Genomic DNA, 20,318 nt, shown 5'->3' on the forward strand with positions numbered 1-20,318 from the left:
GTTTTTTGCTTCCAGAGACAGGATCTCTCTCTCTTTGTCACCCACGCTGGAGTACAGTGACACGATCATGGCTTATTGCAGCCTCAAACTCCTGCCCTGGGCTCAAACAATCCTCCCACCTAAGCCTCCAAAGTAGATAAGACTACAGGCATGCACTACCATGCCTAATTTAAAAAAAAAAAAAAATTTTTTTTTTTTTTTTTTCCACAGAGATGAGATCTCACTGTATTTCCCAAGTTGGTCTGGAATTCCTGGCCTCGAGATCTTCCCACCTCAGCCTTCCAAAGTGTTGGGATTACAGGTGTGAGCCACCATGCCTGGCCATACACTTTTATCACTATTACATACTTATTAAAATGTTTGGTGGCCTGTAATTGGAAAGGTCATCCTCATTTGATTGACGAAGTCTATGGAAATGGAATTGAACTAGTTCTGTTCTTGTATTTGGGTAATCAGTTGTGGAACTATAGAAGTCATATACTCTCTATGTGATTTCCTTATTGCCTTATGTTGTATAGTACTTGATGGTTTGCAAAGTAACCATCTATTGCTTTGCTGTGATTAAGAATGCCAGGTCTGGAGACAGAATGCCTGGGTTCAGATTCTGCTCATCATTTTTTTTGGTTGTTTTGAGATGGAGTCTCGCTCTGTCACCATGCTATGGCATGATCTCCACTCACTCCAACCTCTACCTTCCGGGGTCAGGCGATTCTCCTGCCTCAGCCTCCCAAGTAGCTGGGACTACAGGTGTGCAGCGCCATGCCCAGCTAATTTTTGTATTTTTAGTAGAGATGGGGTATAACCATGTTTGCCAGGCTGGTCTTGAACTTGGCCTCAAATGATCCACCCACTTCAGCCTCCCAAAGTGCTGGGATTACAGGTGTGAGCCACTGCGCCCAGCCTACTCATCACTTACTAGCTATTTGACCACAGACAAGTTGCTCAACCCCTAAGTCTCTTGTTTTGAAGATTAAATGATACATTTAATACAATAATACACTTAGAACAGTGTCTATCAGTAAATTTTTTCTGTTTTAAGAAACAGGGTCTCATTCTGTCTCCCAGGCTGGAGTAAGGTGGCGTGATCATAGCTCACTGCAGCTTCAAAAACCTGGGCTCAAGCAGTCCTTCTATCTCAGCCTCTTGAGTAGAGAGGACTGCAGGCACAGGTTAGTGTTGACCTCCTGGCCTCAGGCAGCCTCCCAAAGTGCTCAGATTACAGTAGTGAAGCACCGTACCCAGCCCAGTGTTATATTTTTTATTTTTTTATTTTTTAAGATGGGGTTTCACCATGTTAGTCAGGCTGGTCTTGAACTCCCGACCTCAGGTGATCCGCCCACCTTGGCCTCCAAAGTGCTTGGATTACAGGTGTGAGCCACCACACCCGGCCCAGTGTTATATTTTTAAATAATCCTGTGAAGTATCAAGATAGTTATTATCCCTATTTGACTGCTAAGAAACTTGAAGTTTACAGATGTAAATTATTTGCCCAAGCTTAAACTCTGATCTCAAATCTGAATCCCTAGTCCAATATTCTTTTCACTACATTACAATATTTTTTACCGTCAACCTTCCATTCTGTCTGCACATCGCATAAATGAGTATCTCTACAGAGCTTTAAGTTCCTTTTAAATGAGAATGTTGTTGTACCCAATGTTTAGAGTAGTGATTCTCCACTCCATTTTTACAAGGTTTCAAGGTTTAATTTGTCATAAAAGTTCTGAAAATTTCAAAGCAAAAGCAATTTTAATTTATTTTAATTGCTCTAAAAAATAAGCAAACTTATCAGTTAGCAATTCTTAAAGGAAGAGTATATTATAAAACTGAAATAGTTACGGGATGTGGCAGAGTCAAACAACCTGAAAATCTCATTACTTCGCAGCAGGGCAGACTTATTCAAACAAATTGAAGTAGAAGTGTTGAGAGTAGAGATTTCTTTGTGTATGTTTTATTACTGTACTGTATTATTAATATAATTTTATATGTATAAAATACAAAGAGACATGACCACTTCAAAGCATGAATTTTTTTTTTTTTTTTTTTTGAGACAGAGTCTTACTCTGTTACCTAGGCTGGAGTGCAGTGGTGCCATCTCGGCTCATGGCAACCTCTACCTCCAGGGCTCAAGCAGTCTCCCACCTCAGCTTCCTGAGTAGCTGGGCCTATGGGCACCTGCCACCATGAGCTGCTAATTTTTTTGCATTTTTGGTAGAGACAGTATTTCACCATCTTGGCCAGGCCAGTCTTGAACTGAGCACAAGCAATTTGCTGCCTCAGCCTCCCAAAGTGCTAGAATTACAAATATGAACCACTATGCCTAGCAAAAGATGAAGTTTTCAAATTTAAATGCAAATAAGTGACAAGAGAGTCAACACAAGCTATCAATTCTTCCTTTACAAATTTAGCTGTACCTGTTTTATATATATTTGTGTGTGTATGTGTAAAACAGGTACAGCTAAAATAGGTATATTTAGCTGTACATATGTACATGTGTGTATATACATATATATGTATATATACGTGTATACACGTATATATATATGTATATGTTTTATATATGTATATATTTTTACCTGTTTTCTATTATTGTGTTTAAAATTATATTTTATATGCTGAATTTTCATGACAGAAAATGAAAGAAAAATTGCCATTGATGGAAAGAAATGGTGATATAAACAGAAATAGTTTAGGTATATTGCTTCCTCTCTGATTTACTATTTTTGTAAAATAAGCTACTTTTCAGCACCACGTGTTCTGAGACCTGAATATTTGTGAAGTTCTTTTATTTGACCAGAGTAAAGAAATATTAAACTTTATCTTGCAAAGACTTATTATTTTGTTTTATTTAAATTTATTGCCCTCTTGGTTCCTCAAAAAAGAAATCAAAAAAGAACTGCCTTCTTATTTCAAGTATTTCTCAGTAGTACATAATACTGCTTTTAAAAAGGAGAAGGGATTCGTTTCTTCTGTTCTCTTCATATTTTGAAAAGTTCAGTCAAATTCCTTTTATTAAATTCTTCTCAAAGTAATCTTTTTATTTGTAGTTCATATCTGTGACTAGTTTAGAAGTGACTTCTTTCTGTTTCTGCTCACTGTAGGTTGACAACTGCTCTAAAATAGTCACATCTCTGCAGCTTTCCTTTATACTGGGAAGACTTATTTGTAGAACCTGGTAATGATACACTGCACACTTAGCAAATAGCAGTCAAACCCAAAATGAAATTTTTACAGCTGTTCTGTGTGGTTTTATTTTGTTTAGGTGGTCCCCCTCACCCCCACCAGTTCACCTGCCATTATTTCATATCAATTCAACGTCTTTTTGTGTAATAAGAGACAACATTAAACATTCCCTTCATTAATTCCTAACACCCATTTACAAGTTGAGCCCATACATTTTATCAAATGTCGTTTCTCTTTTTCTAGATTTAGTGGCTGTTTTGTGTCCGAAAGGTCCACTTCGTATGCTGGTTGAAACAGCTCAGGAGAGAAATGAAACGCTTTTTCCAGCTCTTATTTACTCCTGTAAGTATTTGAGAATGATGTTGAATTAGTAATCAGTGTAGAATTTATAGGAACTGAAGCACATGTAACTGTGGTCATTTTCATGGTACTTATTCTCATCATAAGTACTCAGCATTCATGGAACTCCTACAGATCTGTTTCCTTGCAAACGATTGTCTTCTACCTGATGTTGATTCAAGAGAGTTTTCAATATGAATAGAAAGAAAAGAAATATTTAGATATTGGGGAACCAGCATTCCCATTTAAAAACTTGTTATTCAGGTGCTATCAATTAGTGCAAGCTCAAGGATACCTTCAAGTGACTTGTTTAGATGTCTGCTATTCAGAGATCCCTGAGGAACTGAGATTGTTGAGCAGAGATGTAATGTGAGCAGAGCTGTGCCTTTGTAAGCTGAATTGGTGGGGTGGACTCTGAGATCATGAGAGGCATACTAAGCATAACTAAGATGATACTGCCATGATCTAGGTGGAAAGTAATGAGGGTTTGAATTACAGTTGTGGCAGTAGCAATCAAGGGAAAGAGTTAATGAGGTTTCAGAGGTCGAATCAATAGTTCTAGCAACGGAGGAGAGAAGTTTTAAGCTTGAAGGAAAGGGGAGAAGAAAAAATGTTTTCCTGTGTTTTCTTATTGTTGTTTTTGAGACAGCATCTCACCTCCCGCCCAGGCTGGAGTGCAGTGGTGTGATCACGGCTCACTGCAGCCTCAACCTCCCAGGCTCAGCTGATCCACTCACCTCAGCCTCCCAAGTAGCTGTGACTACAGGCATGTGCCACCATGCCTGGCTGATTTTTTTGTATTTTATGTAGAGTTAGGGTTTTGCCATGTTGCCCAGGCCAGTCTTGAACTCCTGGGCTTAAGCAGTCTTCTCACCTTGACTTCCCAAAGTGCTGGGGTTACAGGTATGAGCCACTGCACCTGACCACATTTTCTTGTATGAGGGATCTGATTAGTTTTATATCTTTTTGTGGTTCATATCTAATTTAGTTGACAATATGTGTGGGTCACTGAGGTAGACACTTCTAGGAGAAATGTATTTGTAGTAGAGACGGAGTTTCACCATGTTGGTCAGGCTGGTCTTGAACTCCTGACCTCAAATGATCTGACTGCCTCAGCCTACCAACTTGCTGGGGTTATAGGCATGAGCCACTGCACACAGACTTTGTTTTGTTTTTTGAACAGAATGTAAGAAAACAGCAATACCAGTCAGTACTTTTTCCCTGAAGTGGATATAAACATGAATGTAAAAACTTTTAAATCAGTCATCCTGGCTGTTTGTTTTCTAAAAATCAATAAATATAGTTCTTTTATGGCTTTTAATACTGTTTCCCAGTTAAGGGTATTCGGTTTGCAAAATACTCAACAGGAAATGTATGAGCATTTTTGGTTTTTTACTTCTGTTCATTTGACAGAAAAAATATATACCTACTCTTTGAACTAACTCATTCTTCCCTTGTAGTCATTAGTAAAGGTGGTTCACTCTGGGAGCTTAACTAGAAGGGAAAATAACAATTCTTTGAGATCATTTTTTTTTTTGAGATGGAGTTTCACTCTTGTTACGCAGGCAGGAGTGCAATGGCGCAATCTTGGCTCACCGCAACCTCCACCTCCTGGGTTCAAGCAATTCTCCTGCCTCAGCCTCCTGAGTAGCTGGGATTACAGGCGCATGCCACCATGCCCAGCTAATTTTTGTATTTTTAGTAGAGACGGGGTTTCACCTTGTTGACCAGGATGGTCTCGATCTCTTAACCTCGTAATCCACCTGCCTCGGCCTCCCAAAGTGCTGGGATTATAGGCATGAGCCACTGTGCCTGGCCAAGATAGATTATTTTACCTAAAGCTATTTCTTTGATTTTGTCTCAATTAAAGGTTGTATTAATTTTTAAATCTGCAATATTTTCCAGACAGGTATGCCTGTAATCCCAGGACTTTGGGAGGTAGAGGCAGTAGGATTGCTTGAGCCCAGCAGTTCAAGATCAGCCTAGGCTACATTAAAAGCAAAAAAAAAAACTTATTTTTTTGAGACAGAGTTTTGCTTATTGCCCAGGCTGGAGGGCAATGGCACAATCTTGGCTCACTGCAACCTCTGCCTCCCAGGTTTAAGCTATTCTCCTGCCTCAGCCTCTTGAGTAGCTGGGATTACAGGCACCTGCCACCACACCCAGCTAATTTTTGTATTTTTGGTGGAGAGGGGTTTTGCCATGTTGGTCAGGCTGGTCTTGAACTCCCAACCTCAGGTGATCCACCTGCCTTGGCCTCCCAAAGTGCTAGGATTATAGGCGTGAGCCACCGTGCCCAGCCTCTTGTTTTTTTACTTAAAAAAAAAAAAAAACAAAAAAAAAAACTGCTTACTTTTCTACTGATAAAAGGTGTTTGGTGTTAAAGTGAAAGAAAAGTGATTTTTAAAAATATTATATTAGGGGCTGGGCACCGAGGCTGATGCCTGTATTCCCAGCACTTTAGGAGGCTCAGGTGGGTGGATCACAAGGTCAGGAGATCGTGACAATCCTGGCTAACACAGTGAAACCCTGTGTCTACTAAAAATATAAAAAATTAACTGGGTGTGGTGGTATGCACCTGTAGTCTCAGCTACTTGGGAGGCTGAGGCAGGAGAATTGCTCGAATCCAGGAGGCAGAGGTTGCAGTGAGCCACCATTGTACTCCAGCCTGGGTGACAGAGCGACACTTGATCTCAAAAAAAAAAAAGATTATTTTAGTACTATTTATTAAAAAAATATACTATTTATGATAATTACCATGGGGTCAGCAAACTACTGCTTGAAGCCAAATGTGGCCCATGGCCTGCTTTGGTACAGCTTATAAGCTAAGAATTGTTTTTACATTTTTAAATGGTACAGCTTATAAGCTAAGAATTCTTTTTACATTTTTAAAAGGTTGTTCTTAAAAAAAAAAGAACATGTGACACACAAAACCTGAATTGTTTACTGCTTGGCCATTTACAGAAAATGTTGATTTTCATGATACTATTAAATGCTAAAACAAAAGGGCTTACAGCTATATTTTTTTCATACTTGCATAAAGAAAGAAAAACAAATAAATAGCTGCTGCCTTCATTTCCAAAAGGCTATAGAAATTCATAAACACGCTGGGTGCAGTGGCTCATGCCTGTAATCCCAGCACTTTGGGAGGCCGAGATGGGAGGATTGCTTGAGCCCAGGAGTTTGAGTCCAGCTTGGGCAACATAGTGAGACCCTGTTTTTACAAAAAATAAAAATACAAATCCATAAATCTCATACATGGTGGTTGCCCTTCAGTTTTTCTTCTTTAGATCTGGATTTAGTTAAACAGTGTTTTCCCTGTCTTGCTTCTATTAACTTTTGATTATTTGGTTGGGTTATTCTATAATGAAACTTGGTTGACCTCAGAAATAACAAGGCGGAGTTCAGCTTCTTTGCTTGTGTATTTCTTTCATAAGTTCTTCAAGAAGCCTGAGTATTAGAAACATGGATAAAATTATAGTGATATAATTTTATATCAGTATAATTTATGTCAGAGGGACATAAATGCCAAGTATCTTGTTTAAAATTACTATAACCAGATTTGACTCAGATTGCTGCTGGCATTTGGTTCCCACTATAGTCCCATGTGATATGTGTTTGCTTATATGTACTTTATTATGGTGTTATTGTTGATACATCTTCAGGATAAGTTCCAAAATGTATTATCGCCACATTAAAGGGTTATTGCACATGTAATTTTATTAGATGTTACCAAGTTTCCCTCCAATGGGGATTATACCATTTTTCAGTTCTGCCTGAAAAATGTAAGAGAGAAGGACCATTTTAAAGTTTTCACATGGTCTCTGAGCTAAAATGTGGTAGAGATGCACATGTGTGTATCTAGATCTAGACTGATAAATATTGATACACATGGATCTTTGTAGAAGAGACACAGAGGAGGCCACTTGACTATCCCTATTATGTTTACCTTTTTTCTTACTCCATGTTTAAAACACGGCTTAGCATTATTGAACATTCTAAGAGTGAGACATAATATGGAGGAAATTTATTCCATGTGCATCTTTTGAATTATAATTTTCATCTCAGGTTTTTGTGAGCTCCAGTTTGTCCTCGAGTTTAGAACATTCAACTAGTCCTGCTGTTGTTTCAGTGGTATCTTGCTGGCCTGAGCAGTTTTCCTTCTGGTTACTTTTTAGGGACTAAAAATGATGATGAACAGTTTTGTGATAGCAAATGCAGTTTGAGCACTACAGTAAACATTCAGTTTCAGAACTTTTTCTTTTATCTGCTAAAACCAAAGAGAACCTTTATTATTTTTACTTTTTTGGGGGGAGGGGGATATCTGTATTTATTTGAGGCACTGAAGCAGTAGGACTCCAATGTGAGGGTGGGCTGGGGCAGGGCTGGCTGGATTTGGGGCAGGAGCCTAGACCTGGAAGCAGTGGAAACCCCACCCCCAAAAGGCTGCCCTTGAAGGGCATGAGACTATGCCAGGGCAGGGGGTTATAGGGGACTGGGGCTCTGCAGGCTGCTGGCACCCCTCACTCCCCAAACACAGGCCCCAGAAACTGCCACGTGCTCACACCTGCACAGCACACCCACGTACCTCCACGGGCACACATCCCTACTGGCACAGCCTCCCTGGGGGCCCTCTCAGTGTGTCCACAGGACTTGTTTCCTGACGCTGGACCTTAAGACTCCAGGGGACCCTCATCCCTTCCACAGTCCCCCAAGGAAGGTCACATCATCAACCCCAGAAGTGAGGGCAGGTGGCCCCACCTGGGGCAGAGGCAGGGCTGGGGCAGGTGGAGGTGCAGGGGGTGGGCCTGACCTGGGACCAAGGGTACAAATCAGGCACATGAGGAATCAGGGGCTCTCATACCCTTGTGGGATCCAGAAAGGGCTGGGCTTTGCTTCCTGAGCTAGGGGGCTGGGGACAGGGTCTGGGCTGTCAGGGACCGAAACGCAGCAGGGCAGGCAACAGGCTCAGCAGCAGTCTGGCACCCAGTAGGGTGGCGCTGGCCTGCAGCCTGCCATCGGCCGAGCTGAAATTGCACAGGAAACCCTGGCAGCAGCAGATGCCCATGGAAGCTATACCTGGGGGGAACAGGCCGGGGAACAGGACTTTCTCAGGGTGTGGCCAAATGTGACAATCTTTCTGATGCCGGCAGACGCAGTCACCGACAGGCAGTAGTTGTCCTGATCGGAGCAGATGGTGGGCTTCAGGCAATACAGATTGCTCTTCTGGTTTAGGCAGGAGAAGCACATCAGCGAGCTGGCTCACTTAACACCCAGAAGGGCAGCCAGCAGCACCAGCAAGGTCTTTTTTCTGGAGAGGACGGCGGTTGTGCCTAGAGATCCCAAGCCAGAGCAGCCCGTCCTGCTCACTGGTGGATGCAGGCTCCTGCAGCCTCACACACTCTGAACACGGCTAGACCCGCGACTCCCTATTATTTTTACTTCTGATTGTTAAACAGTCTTAAGGCAGCATTAGGAAGATTGGTGATTTGTGTGGAGAAATGATGGCCTGCTGCTGTCGCTGCTGTCTGTGCATACATTTTCCTTTGTGTGTCCAGTGCTTACCTGGAATTTTGTCTTTCTCAACAGCAACAATGGTGTGGTTGGTGAATATGGCCGAAGGAGACCCTGAAGCTCAAAGGAGGGTATCCAAAAACTCCAAGTATAATGCAGAAAGTAGGTAATTTTTATTTGATAATATCTTGTTTTTTCATGGTCACTGTCACCTTATAAGCTAACAGTGTAGCAATGATTTTATCATGTCTCTTTGGTCATAGACTCCCTTAAGAATCTCTTGAAAACTATGGTAATGCCCAGGAAATACACAGATAAATATTTAAGTTCAGATACTTGAAACCCAACAATACAGTCAAGGCACCTTAGGTTAAGACATCTCCCATTAAATACAGAATACCAGTATTGAAGGTTCAGATTGAGGTTATGATTTTGTTTTTGTTTGTTTATTTTTCAAAGGTCCTAATTTTAAAAAGAAAAAGTAAACACTCTCCAAACATGTAAAAGTAAGAACCTGCTAAAAGAAACAAAAAAGAAACAGACAATAAAGGAAAAATAAGTTAACAAAGCAAAATATAAACAACATTAAAATGAGAACTTCTTGTCTTACATGGCCAGAGTAACTGAAGTATAATTTGAGATGTACTGATGTTTGTACTGAGAAGGTCAAATATTCTAGGTGGATATGACTTTCTAGAAGAGGATAAGAATGACTTAGGATGAGCTGGGTGCAGTGGTGTGTGCCTATAGTCCCAGCTATGTGGGCGGCCAAGGAGTTCCAGGTTAGCCTGGGCAACTTAGTGAGACCTTGTCTCAAAAATAATAATAATAAAGAATAATAATAATGACATAGAATGAGAGACTGAAAGACCCTCTATGCATACTACAGAACATATTACAGAGAACACAAGTTAAAAGTTGTTATTAGATGACATTGAGGGGGAGCTTTCATTTAGTTTTCTGGAATAGAAGTTACCCTCCCACACACACTAAAGGAGTTGAGGAATAATAGCACCCTATAAATATTAAAAGATAAATAAAATGAAGCTTATTATTTTGAAAGAAAACCAAAAAAGGGCTAACTCTATGAGGAATCTGAAAAACAGGCACAGTAAATACTGGTGAGGAAAAAAGGCCTTAATTGAGTTACTGTTTTTTCAGGAAAGGGAGTTTATGTTCTCTAAAGCCAGGAAAACTATAGAATTAGCATTTGGGCAAGTGCAGGGAAGATACTTTCAACCAAGAATTCCTATTTGGAACTCAAAGATACCAGTCTTTATTCCATAGTAAGCAAGGCAGCAGAACAAGGTGATGTTATATTGTCACGGGATTTTTACTGTGTCACTTTGCTAGCCAGAAACCTCTGTGGCTAATGGCACCTTTGCGTGAGATTTTCTCGGGCCCACTGGGCTCATTCTACCTACCATCTTGGCTGGCTATGCTTGGCTTTCACTACTAGCTGGACCCCACACCTGCCAAAGGCAAGCCAGGTGTGGAACAGTAAGGAGTGTGTGAGTGAGTGCAGGGTCTGGCCACTGGGCACAGCCAGGCATGCTGGCTGTGGCAAGGTGGGCAGCTCCAGGTATCAGCTCCCTGTTGCATCTAGACCAGGCATTCCCTAAGTGGCTCTCACTGCAGGCACTAGGGAATGCAGTGGCACTCAGAAGCTGGAGATGCCAGGAACTGCAGAACCCCAAAGAGGGTGTCACAGCCCTAGCTTAGGGAACTCCTGAGTCTGGGCTCCCCTAAGGGCCACAGTTCTTTACTCCTTCTCTCTTCTCTCCTCATCACCTGCAATATGGCAAGTGAGGGGCAAGTTTCAGCCCTGTTTGTGTCACTGCCCTTTCAGTCCTTCTATTTAGCGGGTCCCAAGTTTTTGTCCCATGTCCAGGAAGAAAAAAGTACATGGACAGCTGGAGGGAGAGCAAGATGAAGAGATGGTTTATTGAGCAGCAGTACAACTCAGGAGATATAAAGTGGGTAATGATATCTGCATGCAGGTTGTCCCATTGTCTCTGCAGCCCTCCGTGGAGAGGAAACCTGGAGTGGGCAGGTTGTTCCATCGTCTACCTGAGTTTGACTGAGTCTGGGGTTTTTATGAGCTTCTGAGGAGAGGAAGTATGTGCTGATTGGTCCATGGGTGGCCACGAGCAGGCCCAGAAAAAGTACCATAAGTTCTCGCTCTGGTCTGTGGAACTGGCTGCTTGGCCCCCAGGCTTCAGGCTGTCCCTGCCTTGAAGGTGGGGCTTCACTGGGGACCTTCCCCTTTCCACCTAGGAGCCTGTCTGCCTTCTGCTGCCATCAGCCTGCTCCCTCCATGGCTCCCATGGCACACAGGACGTTCATGCAGAAGGGTGCCTGCTGGCCTGCGGCAAGCTGCCTTCAGCCCCTCTGCAGCCACTCTCCCATGCTTGTTAACACCCAAAGTCCAGAGGGGGCTGAGGTGGCCAGGGTCTGGCATGTCAGTGCCACCCCAAGCACGTGCACACCCAGCCAGGTCACGACAGCACCCAGGCTTGGCCACAACTTTGCTCTGAAATCTGAGCAGACACAGGGAGTGGGGAGAGGCCAGACAGTGAGAGAAGGCACATTCAAGCCTGCAGGGTAAAGGGGTTTTCTGGACCCCTGAGAACACAGGAATTCCCAGATCTACAGCCACAACTGGGAAGCTGCAGCTGTGGGAGTGCGGGGCTTCTGTCCCACCAACTCGGAAGGGGGCAGGGCTCCTGCCTGTTCCTGGCTCCCACCAGCTCGCAGAGCATGCAGCCCTAGCTGCGCCTCCCCTGCTGCAGCTGGCATCTTTGCAGCAGCCACTCCAGATGGGCCGCTGCTGCCATCAAGACCACTAGTAAACCTGATAGAAAAGTAAGAAATATACTGGAAAGAATTGCCATAGCCTGGTTCCTGTGTTAACCTGGGTTAAGCTAAAGAAAATCAAAACGGTTGTCTGTGAGCATGAAGGGCTGTGTGTGTGTGTGTGTGTGTGTGTATGAGTGATATATCAAGATTTCATTCTTTTGACAGATGTTGGTGGAGCACTTGAATCTGTGCTAGGCCCTGAGGATATAGCACTGAACAAGATTCCCCTTCCCTTGTGGAGCTTATATATAGTCTATTTGGGGAGCTAGAAGGTCAAGAAATTATTACATAAATAATTCATACAGTTGTGATAGGTATTACGAAGAAGACATGTAAGTTGCTATGAAAGTTTGTAATAGGGGAATCTTAGGTATCCTGGAAAGTAAAGGGGTGCTTCCCTGAAGAAGTGATAATAGGTGATGGCCAGCTGAAGGGTGGAGAAAGAGCTTTCCAGGAGAGGGGCAACATGAGCGAGGGCTTTGAAATGAGAAGGCTGGATGAACTGCAGGCTTCCTCAGGGAGAGTGCTGCTCTCCCTGAGGAACTTGGGGGGCACAGTTCTTCATTCTGTGGGACTTCCCCACACATTGCAAGATATTTAACATCCCTAGCTCCTCACCCACTAAATGCCAATAATGGCTTTGAGGCCTTGTGATAATAAAAAACTCCTCTACTCTAGTTATTTTCAAACACCACCTGGAAGGGAAGTGCAACCCCTAATTGACAATTACTGTGTTAATGGAACTAAAGTTATATTGGAACAAAAGGGCGTAGGGCTACAGGAGGGATATCTGTGCAAGAAAAAAACAAAGAACTGAGAGATTACCTGATGTGGTTGAACTGTCAGAGCATTTGAGGATAAAGTAGTCATAGATAATAATATAAAATTCATCAATGGAAAAAAAATGAGGCAGTTTTCCAAAGGAAACAAAAACTTGTTCAAGTAAACAAACATAATTATGGTATATTCTGGCTGTAGCAGAGTAGTTTAGTTATGAATACTATTTGCGTAGTGAGAATATAATACTGAATTTAACATAAGGTTATGGTGTTGGGAAGACAGGAAGAGTTACATCTGTCTGCATGCATAAAGATGCATTAGGATGAGCCCTAATGCTTTATCCTCTCTATAGGAGGTGAATAAGTACCCAAAATTAAAACATCAAGTTATGCCTCTAGGAGCATGCTACTTACAATTAATTATGGAGAAATGACTAAAAGAGTTTAAAGTAGGAATGAGTGAGGAGGGAGGGGGCAGAACAGGCACTGCTGTTTTATAAATCTAAATTTTTTTTTTTTTTCCATAGAGACGGGGTTTCACCATGTTGGGCAGGCTAGTCTCGAACTCCTGACCTCAGGTGATCCACCTCCTCAGCCTCCCAAAGTGCTGGGATTACAGGCATGAGCCACCACGCCTGGCCTATAAATCTTATTTTTATATGATTTTATAAACTCTAAACCAGAGGTAATTCAGGTTTATAAAAAGAATATAAAACTACCAACCAATACCAAATTGTGAGGGCTCTCCCAGATGAAGCCATGCAAGGAAGCTTTACTTATTCATGGTAAATCTACTTCTGCTCTGAGCATGTATTACTTTTATAAAAAATGAAGGAAGAATAAAGTATTTTGAATATTATTTACATATTTTAATTATTTTTAATGTATGGAAGTTTTTTAGACTGTTGTACTCACCATTTTCAATCAGATTGATATCATTATAACAAAATGACTGACCCATAAAGACACTCACTCCCCCTCCTTTCCCAAACCACCCTCCAGAATGAAGCCACTTTTTATAACTTTGTCACTAAATCCAAAGGTGAGTGCCAACAGTTAGGAATCGTTCAGTTGCAAAAGATAAAAAGCCCAACTCAGTTGCCTTGAACAAAGAAGAAATGTATTATTTGATGTGACAGGAAGGCCTGAGGTGTAGACATTTGAAATTCGTAGGGTTGGTCAATTTGGTGGCTCATGGATGTTTTCAAATAGCCCAGTTTCGTACTCTACCATCACTCGTGTATAGGCTTGGTCTTCAGCCCACTGCTCCTCGTGGTCAGGACAGCTGTAGTTCTAGGCATCATGTCTGGATAAGGCAACAGTCAAGAGAAGAAGGGGGCTGTTTATTTTTTCCTTTAGTCTCTCTTAAAGAATGAGAAAAATTTCCATAGGAATCCTAGCAGATTTTGCTTTTCCGCTCATTGGTTCATACCAAGTCACAACCTCACAGGCTTAGAGCTTTCGTTAGGAAGAGGTATGGTGGCGGGATTACTATGCTTGGCTTGCTTGGATTGGTCAGGATTTACCCTGAGTCATGTGGGAGAGGGGTGGGAACCCAAACAATTTAGGATTCTGCCCTCAGGAAATAAGGGGGAAAATCTCTGTTGGATAAACCACCAATAGGCACTGGTACAGCCCACGCTTTGTGGTTTAAGGGCCTGCTAGTTACAGTGACAGTCAGCTAGTTACTGTTTCCATGTAATTTTCTTAAAGGTATCAAGTTTTTCTAAATATTAGAGCTGTAACTTTCACTTTCTCTTGAAGGCACTGAAAGGGAGTCACAAGACACTGTTGCAGAGGATGATGGCGGCTTCAGTGAGGAATGGGAAGCCCAGAGGGACAGTCATCTAGGGCCTCATCGCTCTACACCTGAGTCACGGGCTGCTGTCCAGGAACTTTCCAGCAGCATCCTTGCTGGTGAAGACCCAGAGGAAAGTATGTGCATTTCTCTATGTTGCAAAGTCATGGATTCCTTTAGGCGGCTGCATTATCAATCTTTTCAAAAGTAAAATGAATTGAGAGTGTTACTGTCTAATTCTGTATCACATATAGCTTTTAGTGGGAAATATCAGTAATAGTGCTTTTTATTATAAAAAAAGTTGGTTAATCCTATCTTAAGACCTAAAAATAAATAAATAAATAAAAAGTTGGTTGATAGGCCAAATTCTTCCCTTCAGACTTTTTAAGTTGGCCTTTTATAGCCTGACCTTTTGGCATTTATTTTATAAAGTAAACAATTATTCCAATAAGACTTCATGGCTGTAATGTACTTGTCTACAAAAATTTCATTAATATGTTTCACTCTGCTATACAGAGACCTGAAGATTTGCACGATACAACCTTGTACATTATTCCTTTTTTGCCAAGTGCTATATTTTATTTATTTTATTTTATTAATTTTAAAGAAAAAGAGATTTAGGATATTGGCAGAAATGCAAGTATTTCTTCAGTGTCTGAGATGTGTCCCGCTTGATAGATTTAAGGTAACACATAGGGCTTCTTAGGAACAGCAGCCATTAAAGCCCCTTGGTTAGCGCTTGGCCATCTCTTCAGGTAGTCTTGTTAGAGATGTGGTTCATTGAGTGAGTTTAGCATATTTCCCAACTAAGTTATTTTTGGTTTTCTTGTTTTTGCAAAAGTGAAACTTGATTAAAACATTGCAACAAGAATATTAAGTAGTTTTAAAGAAACAAACACCCAGTTTCCTTAGCATCTTTAATCATTAGTCACTAATTATGACCTTGACATTATTCTTCAGTTTGAGGAGAAGAGGAAAACAATTTTTACACCTTGTCCTCAAGCTTTTAACTGAATCAGAACGTTGGGCATATTCATGACTTTACTGCTTGGCTGCTTTTCCCAGATATCAAAGCCCAGCCGCAGCCTATGACTTGCACACTCCTGGGAAAGTAGATGTATCTTCCTGCTCTCACAGCAGGCTTTAGCTTGCCTTTGCTGGGTTTTTTTTTTCTGCCCTCAGTTACCACCATAATTAGGTTGTCTCTTCTGCTACTTTTCTCTTTTCTTACAGGCACCAGGAGCCAAAAGAAAGAATATGTAATAGTTGTTGACCAGAGCAGCAGTGTAATTCTTACATGACTGCCTTTTCTAATTTGAAGGTTCTCTCTCCTTAGAGTACTCTTTGTGTCCTCCTCCTCTTCATCTCCAACATTTTTTTAAAAAAAGAAACTCTTGTCTTTCCCCTCCTAACTTCAGATCAGTATTTTCTTTCTCAGAATCCAGTATAAAGTAATAACAGACGTGTTTCATCATCTCATCATTCAGCACACACTTCACCGTCTCTGATGGTTTGAATATGTTAAACCAGACTTATGGGTACTTACAGAAAGGTTCAGTTTATACTAGAAGTTAGTTGCTGAAAGGCACAAATGTCTTCCAGAACAACCTGTTAAAAAAGTCAGCATTTGGCCAGGCACGGTGGCTCAAGCCTGTAATCCCAGCACTTTGGGAGGCCGAGGCAGGTGGATCACGAGGTCAAGAGATCGAGACCATCCCGGTCAACATGGTGAAACCCCGTCTCTACTAAAAATACAAAAAATTAGCTGGACATGGTGGTGAGTGCCTGTAATCCCAGCTACTCAGGAGGCTGAGGCAGGAGAATTACCTGAACCCAGGAGGCAGAGGTTGCAGTGAGCCGAGATTGTGCCATTGCACTCCAGCCTGGGTAATGAGCGAAACTCCGTCTCAAAAAAAAAAAGTCAACATTTAACATTTAATTAGAAAACTGATCAAAGGATCTGAATGTATAGTTCTCCAAAGAAAATGTAAAAATGGTCAATAAACACATGAAAAGATACTCAACATCATTAGCCCTCCGGGAAATGCAAATCAAAACCGCAATAGGTACCACTTTATATCCACTAGAATGGCTATAATAAAAGAAGATAGACAATAACAGATGTTGGTGAGGATGTGAAGAAACTAGAATCCTCATATACTGCTGTTGGGAATGTAAAATAGTATGGTAATTTTGGAAAACAGTTTGGTAGTCCTTTAAAAGATTAAATACGGCCCAGTAATTCTACTCCTGCATATATGCTTGAGAAATAAAACGTATGTCAACACAAAGACACATACACAAATGGTCATAGTAATGTTGTTATAACAGGCAAAAATGGAAATAACCCATGTCTGTTAACTGATAAGTGGATAATAAATGTGGTATATAGATACAACAGAATATTGCTTGGTTATAAAATGAAACAGTCTATCAGTAGTACACTTAGGATGAGCCCATTACTGGTCTGTTGGCTGTGGGAAGTAAATCTTGAAATTCGCTCAAAGACCAGCTACCTTCGCAGTAAATAAAAATGTCTTACCTTTTTAATTTAAATTTTTGTTCAGTTTTATTACTCAGCTTTAAAAAGGAAGGGAATTCTGACATGTTATGATATGAATAAATATTGAGGATATTATGCTAAGTGAAATAAGCTAGTTACAAAAAGAAAAGTACTGTATGATTCTGCTTATATCAGACTATTAAACTCAATAGAGTCAGAAAGTAGAACAGTGGTTGCCAGGGGCTAGGGGGAGGGAAATGAAGAATCATTGTTTAATGGGTATAGAGTTTCAGTTTTACAAGATGAAGAGTTCTGTGGATAGATGATGATGGTAGCACAGTGATATGATTATACCTAGTGTCATTGAACTGTTCACTGAAAAAGGGTTAAGGTGGTAAACTTTATGGGTATCTTACCACAATTAAATTTTTATTTTTTATTTTTGTTTGAAACAGAGTTTCACTCTTGTCGCCCAGCCTGGAGTGCAGTGGCGTGATCTTAGCTTACTGCAACCTCTGCCTCCCAGGTTCAAGCAATACTCCTGCCTCAGCCTCCCGAGTAGCTAGGACTACAGGTGCACATCAACACACCCAGCTAATTTTTAGTAGAGACGGGCCTTCACGGTGTTCGCCAGGCTGGTCTTGAACTCCTGACCTCAATTGATCTGCCCACCTTGGCCTCCCAGAGTGCTGGGATTACAGGTGTGAACCACTGCACCTGGCCAAAAAAAATTTTTTTAAGTACCGTTGAGAAACAGAAGGCCAGGTGTGGTGCTTATGCCTGTAATGCCAGCATTTTGGGAGGCCTTGATGGGTGGTTCACCTGAGGTTGGGAGTTTGAGACCAGGCTGGCCAACATGTCGAAACCCAGTATCTACTAAAAATATAAAAATTAGCCAGACATGGTGGCGCATATCTGTAATCCCATCTACTCAAGAGACTGAGGCAGGAGAATTGCTTGAAACCAGGAGGTGAGGTTGCAGTGGGGTGAGATCACTTTTAAAAAAAAAGAGGGGGGCGGGGGCCGGGCGCAGTGGCTCAAGCCTGTAATCCCAGCACTTTGGGAGGCTGAGGCAGGTGGATCATGAGGTCAAGAGATCGAGACCATCCTGGTCAACATGGTGAAACCCCGTCTCTACTAAAAATACAAAAAATTAGCTAGGCATGGTAGCGCATGCCAGTAATCACAGCTACTCAGGAGGCTGAGGCAGGAGAATTGCCTGAACCCAGGAGGCGGAGGTTGCAGTGAGCCGAGATCGCGCCATTGCACTCCAGCCTGGGTAACAAGAGAGAAACTCAGCCTCAAAAAAAAAAGGAAAGTAAGTTATCAGCTGAGAGAAAATATTTATAATCATATTGAAGTTCTGTTAAAGGACTGGTATTTAAGATATGTAAAAAGGATGCTTACAATTTAATAAGAAGACGATAGCCCAAATTTAAGATAAGGAAATGCTTTGACTAGACATTTCACCAAAAGAGATATTTGATGGCTAATAAGCATATAAAAGGCTGCTTAACATCATTAATCAGCGTGCTAGAATCAAAACACTAACAATACCAAGTGCTGGTGAGGCTGTGAAGAAACTGGAACTCTCAGTTGTTGCTGGTGGAAATGCAAACTGGCACAGCCAGTGTGGAACATGATTTGGCAGTTTATCAAAAAGCTAAAAACCTAAACTTACATATCCCGGCAGTTGCACCCCCAGGAGTCTACTCAACAGAAATGAAAACAATCCGTCCCTACAGGGACATGGTCATGAATGTTCATAGCAGCATTATTCAGAACAGCCCCCAACTGAAAACAATCCAGATGTCCATCAACTGGTAAATGGATAAGCAAACCATATAATGGAAGACCATTCAGCTTCCAGTAACTTCCAATAAAAAGGAAGAAACTATAGACACATGCAATGTCATGGATAAACCTCAAAAGCATTATATTATGTAAAATAGGCCAGGCACATATTGTATGAGTCATATGAAATGTGTAGAAAAGACAAATTTATTAAGATAGAAAGCAGTTCAGTGGTTGCTTAAGACCTAGGGTAGGAGGGGAGTTAACTGTAAACAGGTACAAGGTACCTGATTGGGGCGATGGACATGTGGATTGTGATGATAGTTGTACAGCTCTATAAATTTTCCACAATCATTGAATTGTCTCTTAAAGTTTTATGACGTAAATCATAGCCCAATGAAGCCATTTTTAAAAAAATAAGATGATAAAGTGATGCCTATCTCATAAGAATCCTTGTAAGAATTTCTTAGTACAAGTGCTGGGTATAAACTAGACATTCAATAGATGAGAGTTATTACTTATTGTTATTGATAAATGGCAGCATCTATACTTAAGACTCCAGAGACAGTCACATAGAATCTGGAACTCCTGTTGTAGAAAACCAAAAAAGAAAGAAAACCCAGCTAAAGCCTAATTTTGTGTATCATTCACTGACTTTTCTCATTCATTGTGGGGTTGAGTAGGGCAGTGATATTTTCGAATTGTGAAGTCATAGCAAAGAGTGACCAACTTTTTTATATTTGTAATCTTTCCTTTTTAGGGGGAGTAAAACTTGGATTGGGAGATTTCATTTTCTACAGTGTTCTGGTTGGTAAAGCCTCAGCAACAGCCAGTGGAGACTGGAACACAACCATAGCCTGTTTTGTAGCCATATTAATTGTAAGTGTACACTCATAAGAATGTGTCTGAACCCCTAATGTCAAAACTCCAATTACACAGTCCCTTTAAGGCAGTTCTGTTTTAACCCCATGGGTTAAATGTTCCAGTTATCTGAGGAGCTTTTTGATAATTGGATCTCGCCTCAGTACACATTGCAGTCACTTGGGAGCTTTTAAAACTAAGCTCTGCCCTGAGATATTCTTATTTAATTTCCCCAGGAAATTCTGGTAAATATTTCTGTATAGGAACCACTGCCTCAAGCCCAGCACACAGATATGTAGGAAATTAGTTCTGCAAGATCAGTCTTCCAGGGGTAAACAGATCCTCACTTAGTCCCAGGGACTTAGTCACTGAGAGTTTGGTGGTGGTTTTGCATTTAATGACACAGCCTGTAGCATACAGTGTTACTTAAGGCAGGAAACATCTAGTGAGAGGAGCTAGTGCCATGCATGACCCCACATAGATCTTGCTAATAGTGCTACAGCGTGAACCCTGAAGCTTTCAAAACTATGATTTTTTTTTTTTTTTTGAGACAGTCTTGTTCTTTTGAGACAGGCTAGAGTGCTGTGACATGATCTCAGCTCACTGCAACCTCTGTCTCCTAGCTTCAAGTGATCCTCCTGTCTCAGCCTCCCAAGTAGCTGGGACTGCAGGCATGCACCACCACACCTGG

At 41.4% G+C, this 20,318-nt stretch overlaps 1 protein-coding gene and 1 pseudogene across 11 annotated transcripts in view; one reads left to right on the forward strand and one right to left on the reverse strand.

Moving 5' to 3' along the window:
- The window catches only part of PSEN1 (presenilin 1), an 87,858-nt gene that overhangs the window by 64,644 nt on the left and 2,896 nt on the right, over nucleotides 1–20,318 (forward strand). For 8 of the 11 annotated variants that reach the window (XM_035260943.3, XM_078335361.1, XM_017977199.5 and 5 more), the window contains exons 8-11: nucleotides 3,424–3,522; nucleotides 9,109–9,195; nucleotides 14,436–14,606; nucleotides 19,527–19,645. In XM_035260943.3, coding sequence (XP_035116834.1) covers nucleotides 3,424–3,522; nucleotides 9,109–9,195; nucleotides 14,436–14,606; nucleotides 19,527–19,645 — 476 coding nt within the window. The remainder of the gene's footprint in view (nucleotides 1–3,423; nucleotides 3,523–9,108; nucleotides 9,196–14,435; nucleotides 14,607–19,526; nucleotides 19,646–20,318) is intronic. The other 3 variants (XM_078335362.1, XM_054240153.2, XM_054240154.2) reach the window with 1 other exon arrangement.
- On the reverse strand, nucleotides 8,453–9,059 carry LOC103795838 (lymphocyte antigen 6E pseudogene; annotated as a pseudogene).

This window comes from Callithrix jacchus, chromosome 8, assembly GCF_049354715.1.
Source record: "Callithrix jacchus isolate 240 chromosome 8, calJac240_pri, whole genome shotgun sequence".
In the NCBI taxonomy this organism is placed as follows: domain Eukaryota; kingdom Metazoa; phylum Chordata; class Mammalia; order Primates; family Cebidae; genus Callithrix; species Callithrix jacchus.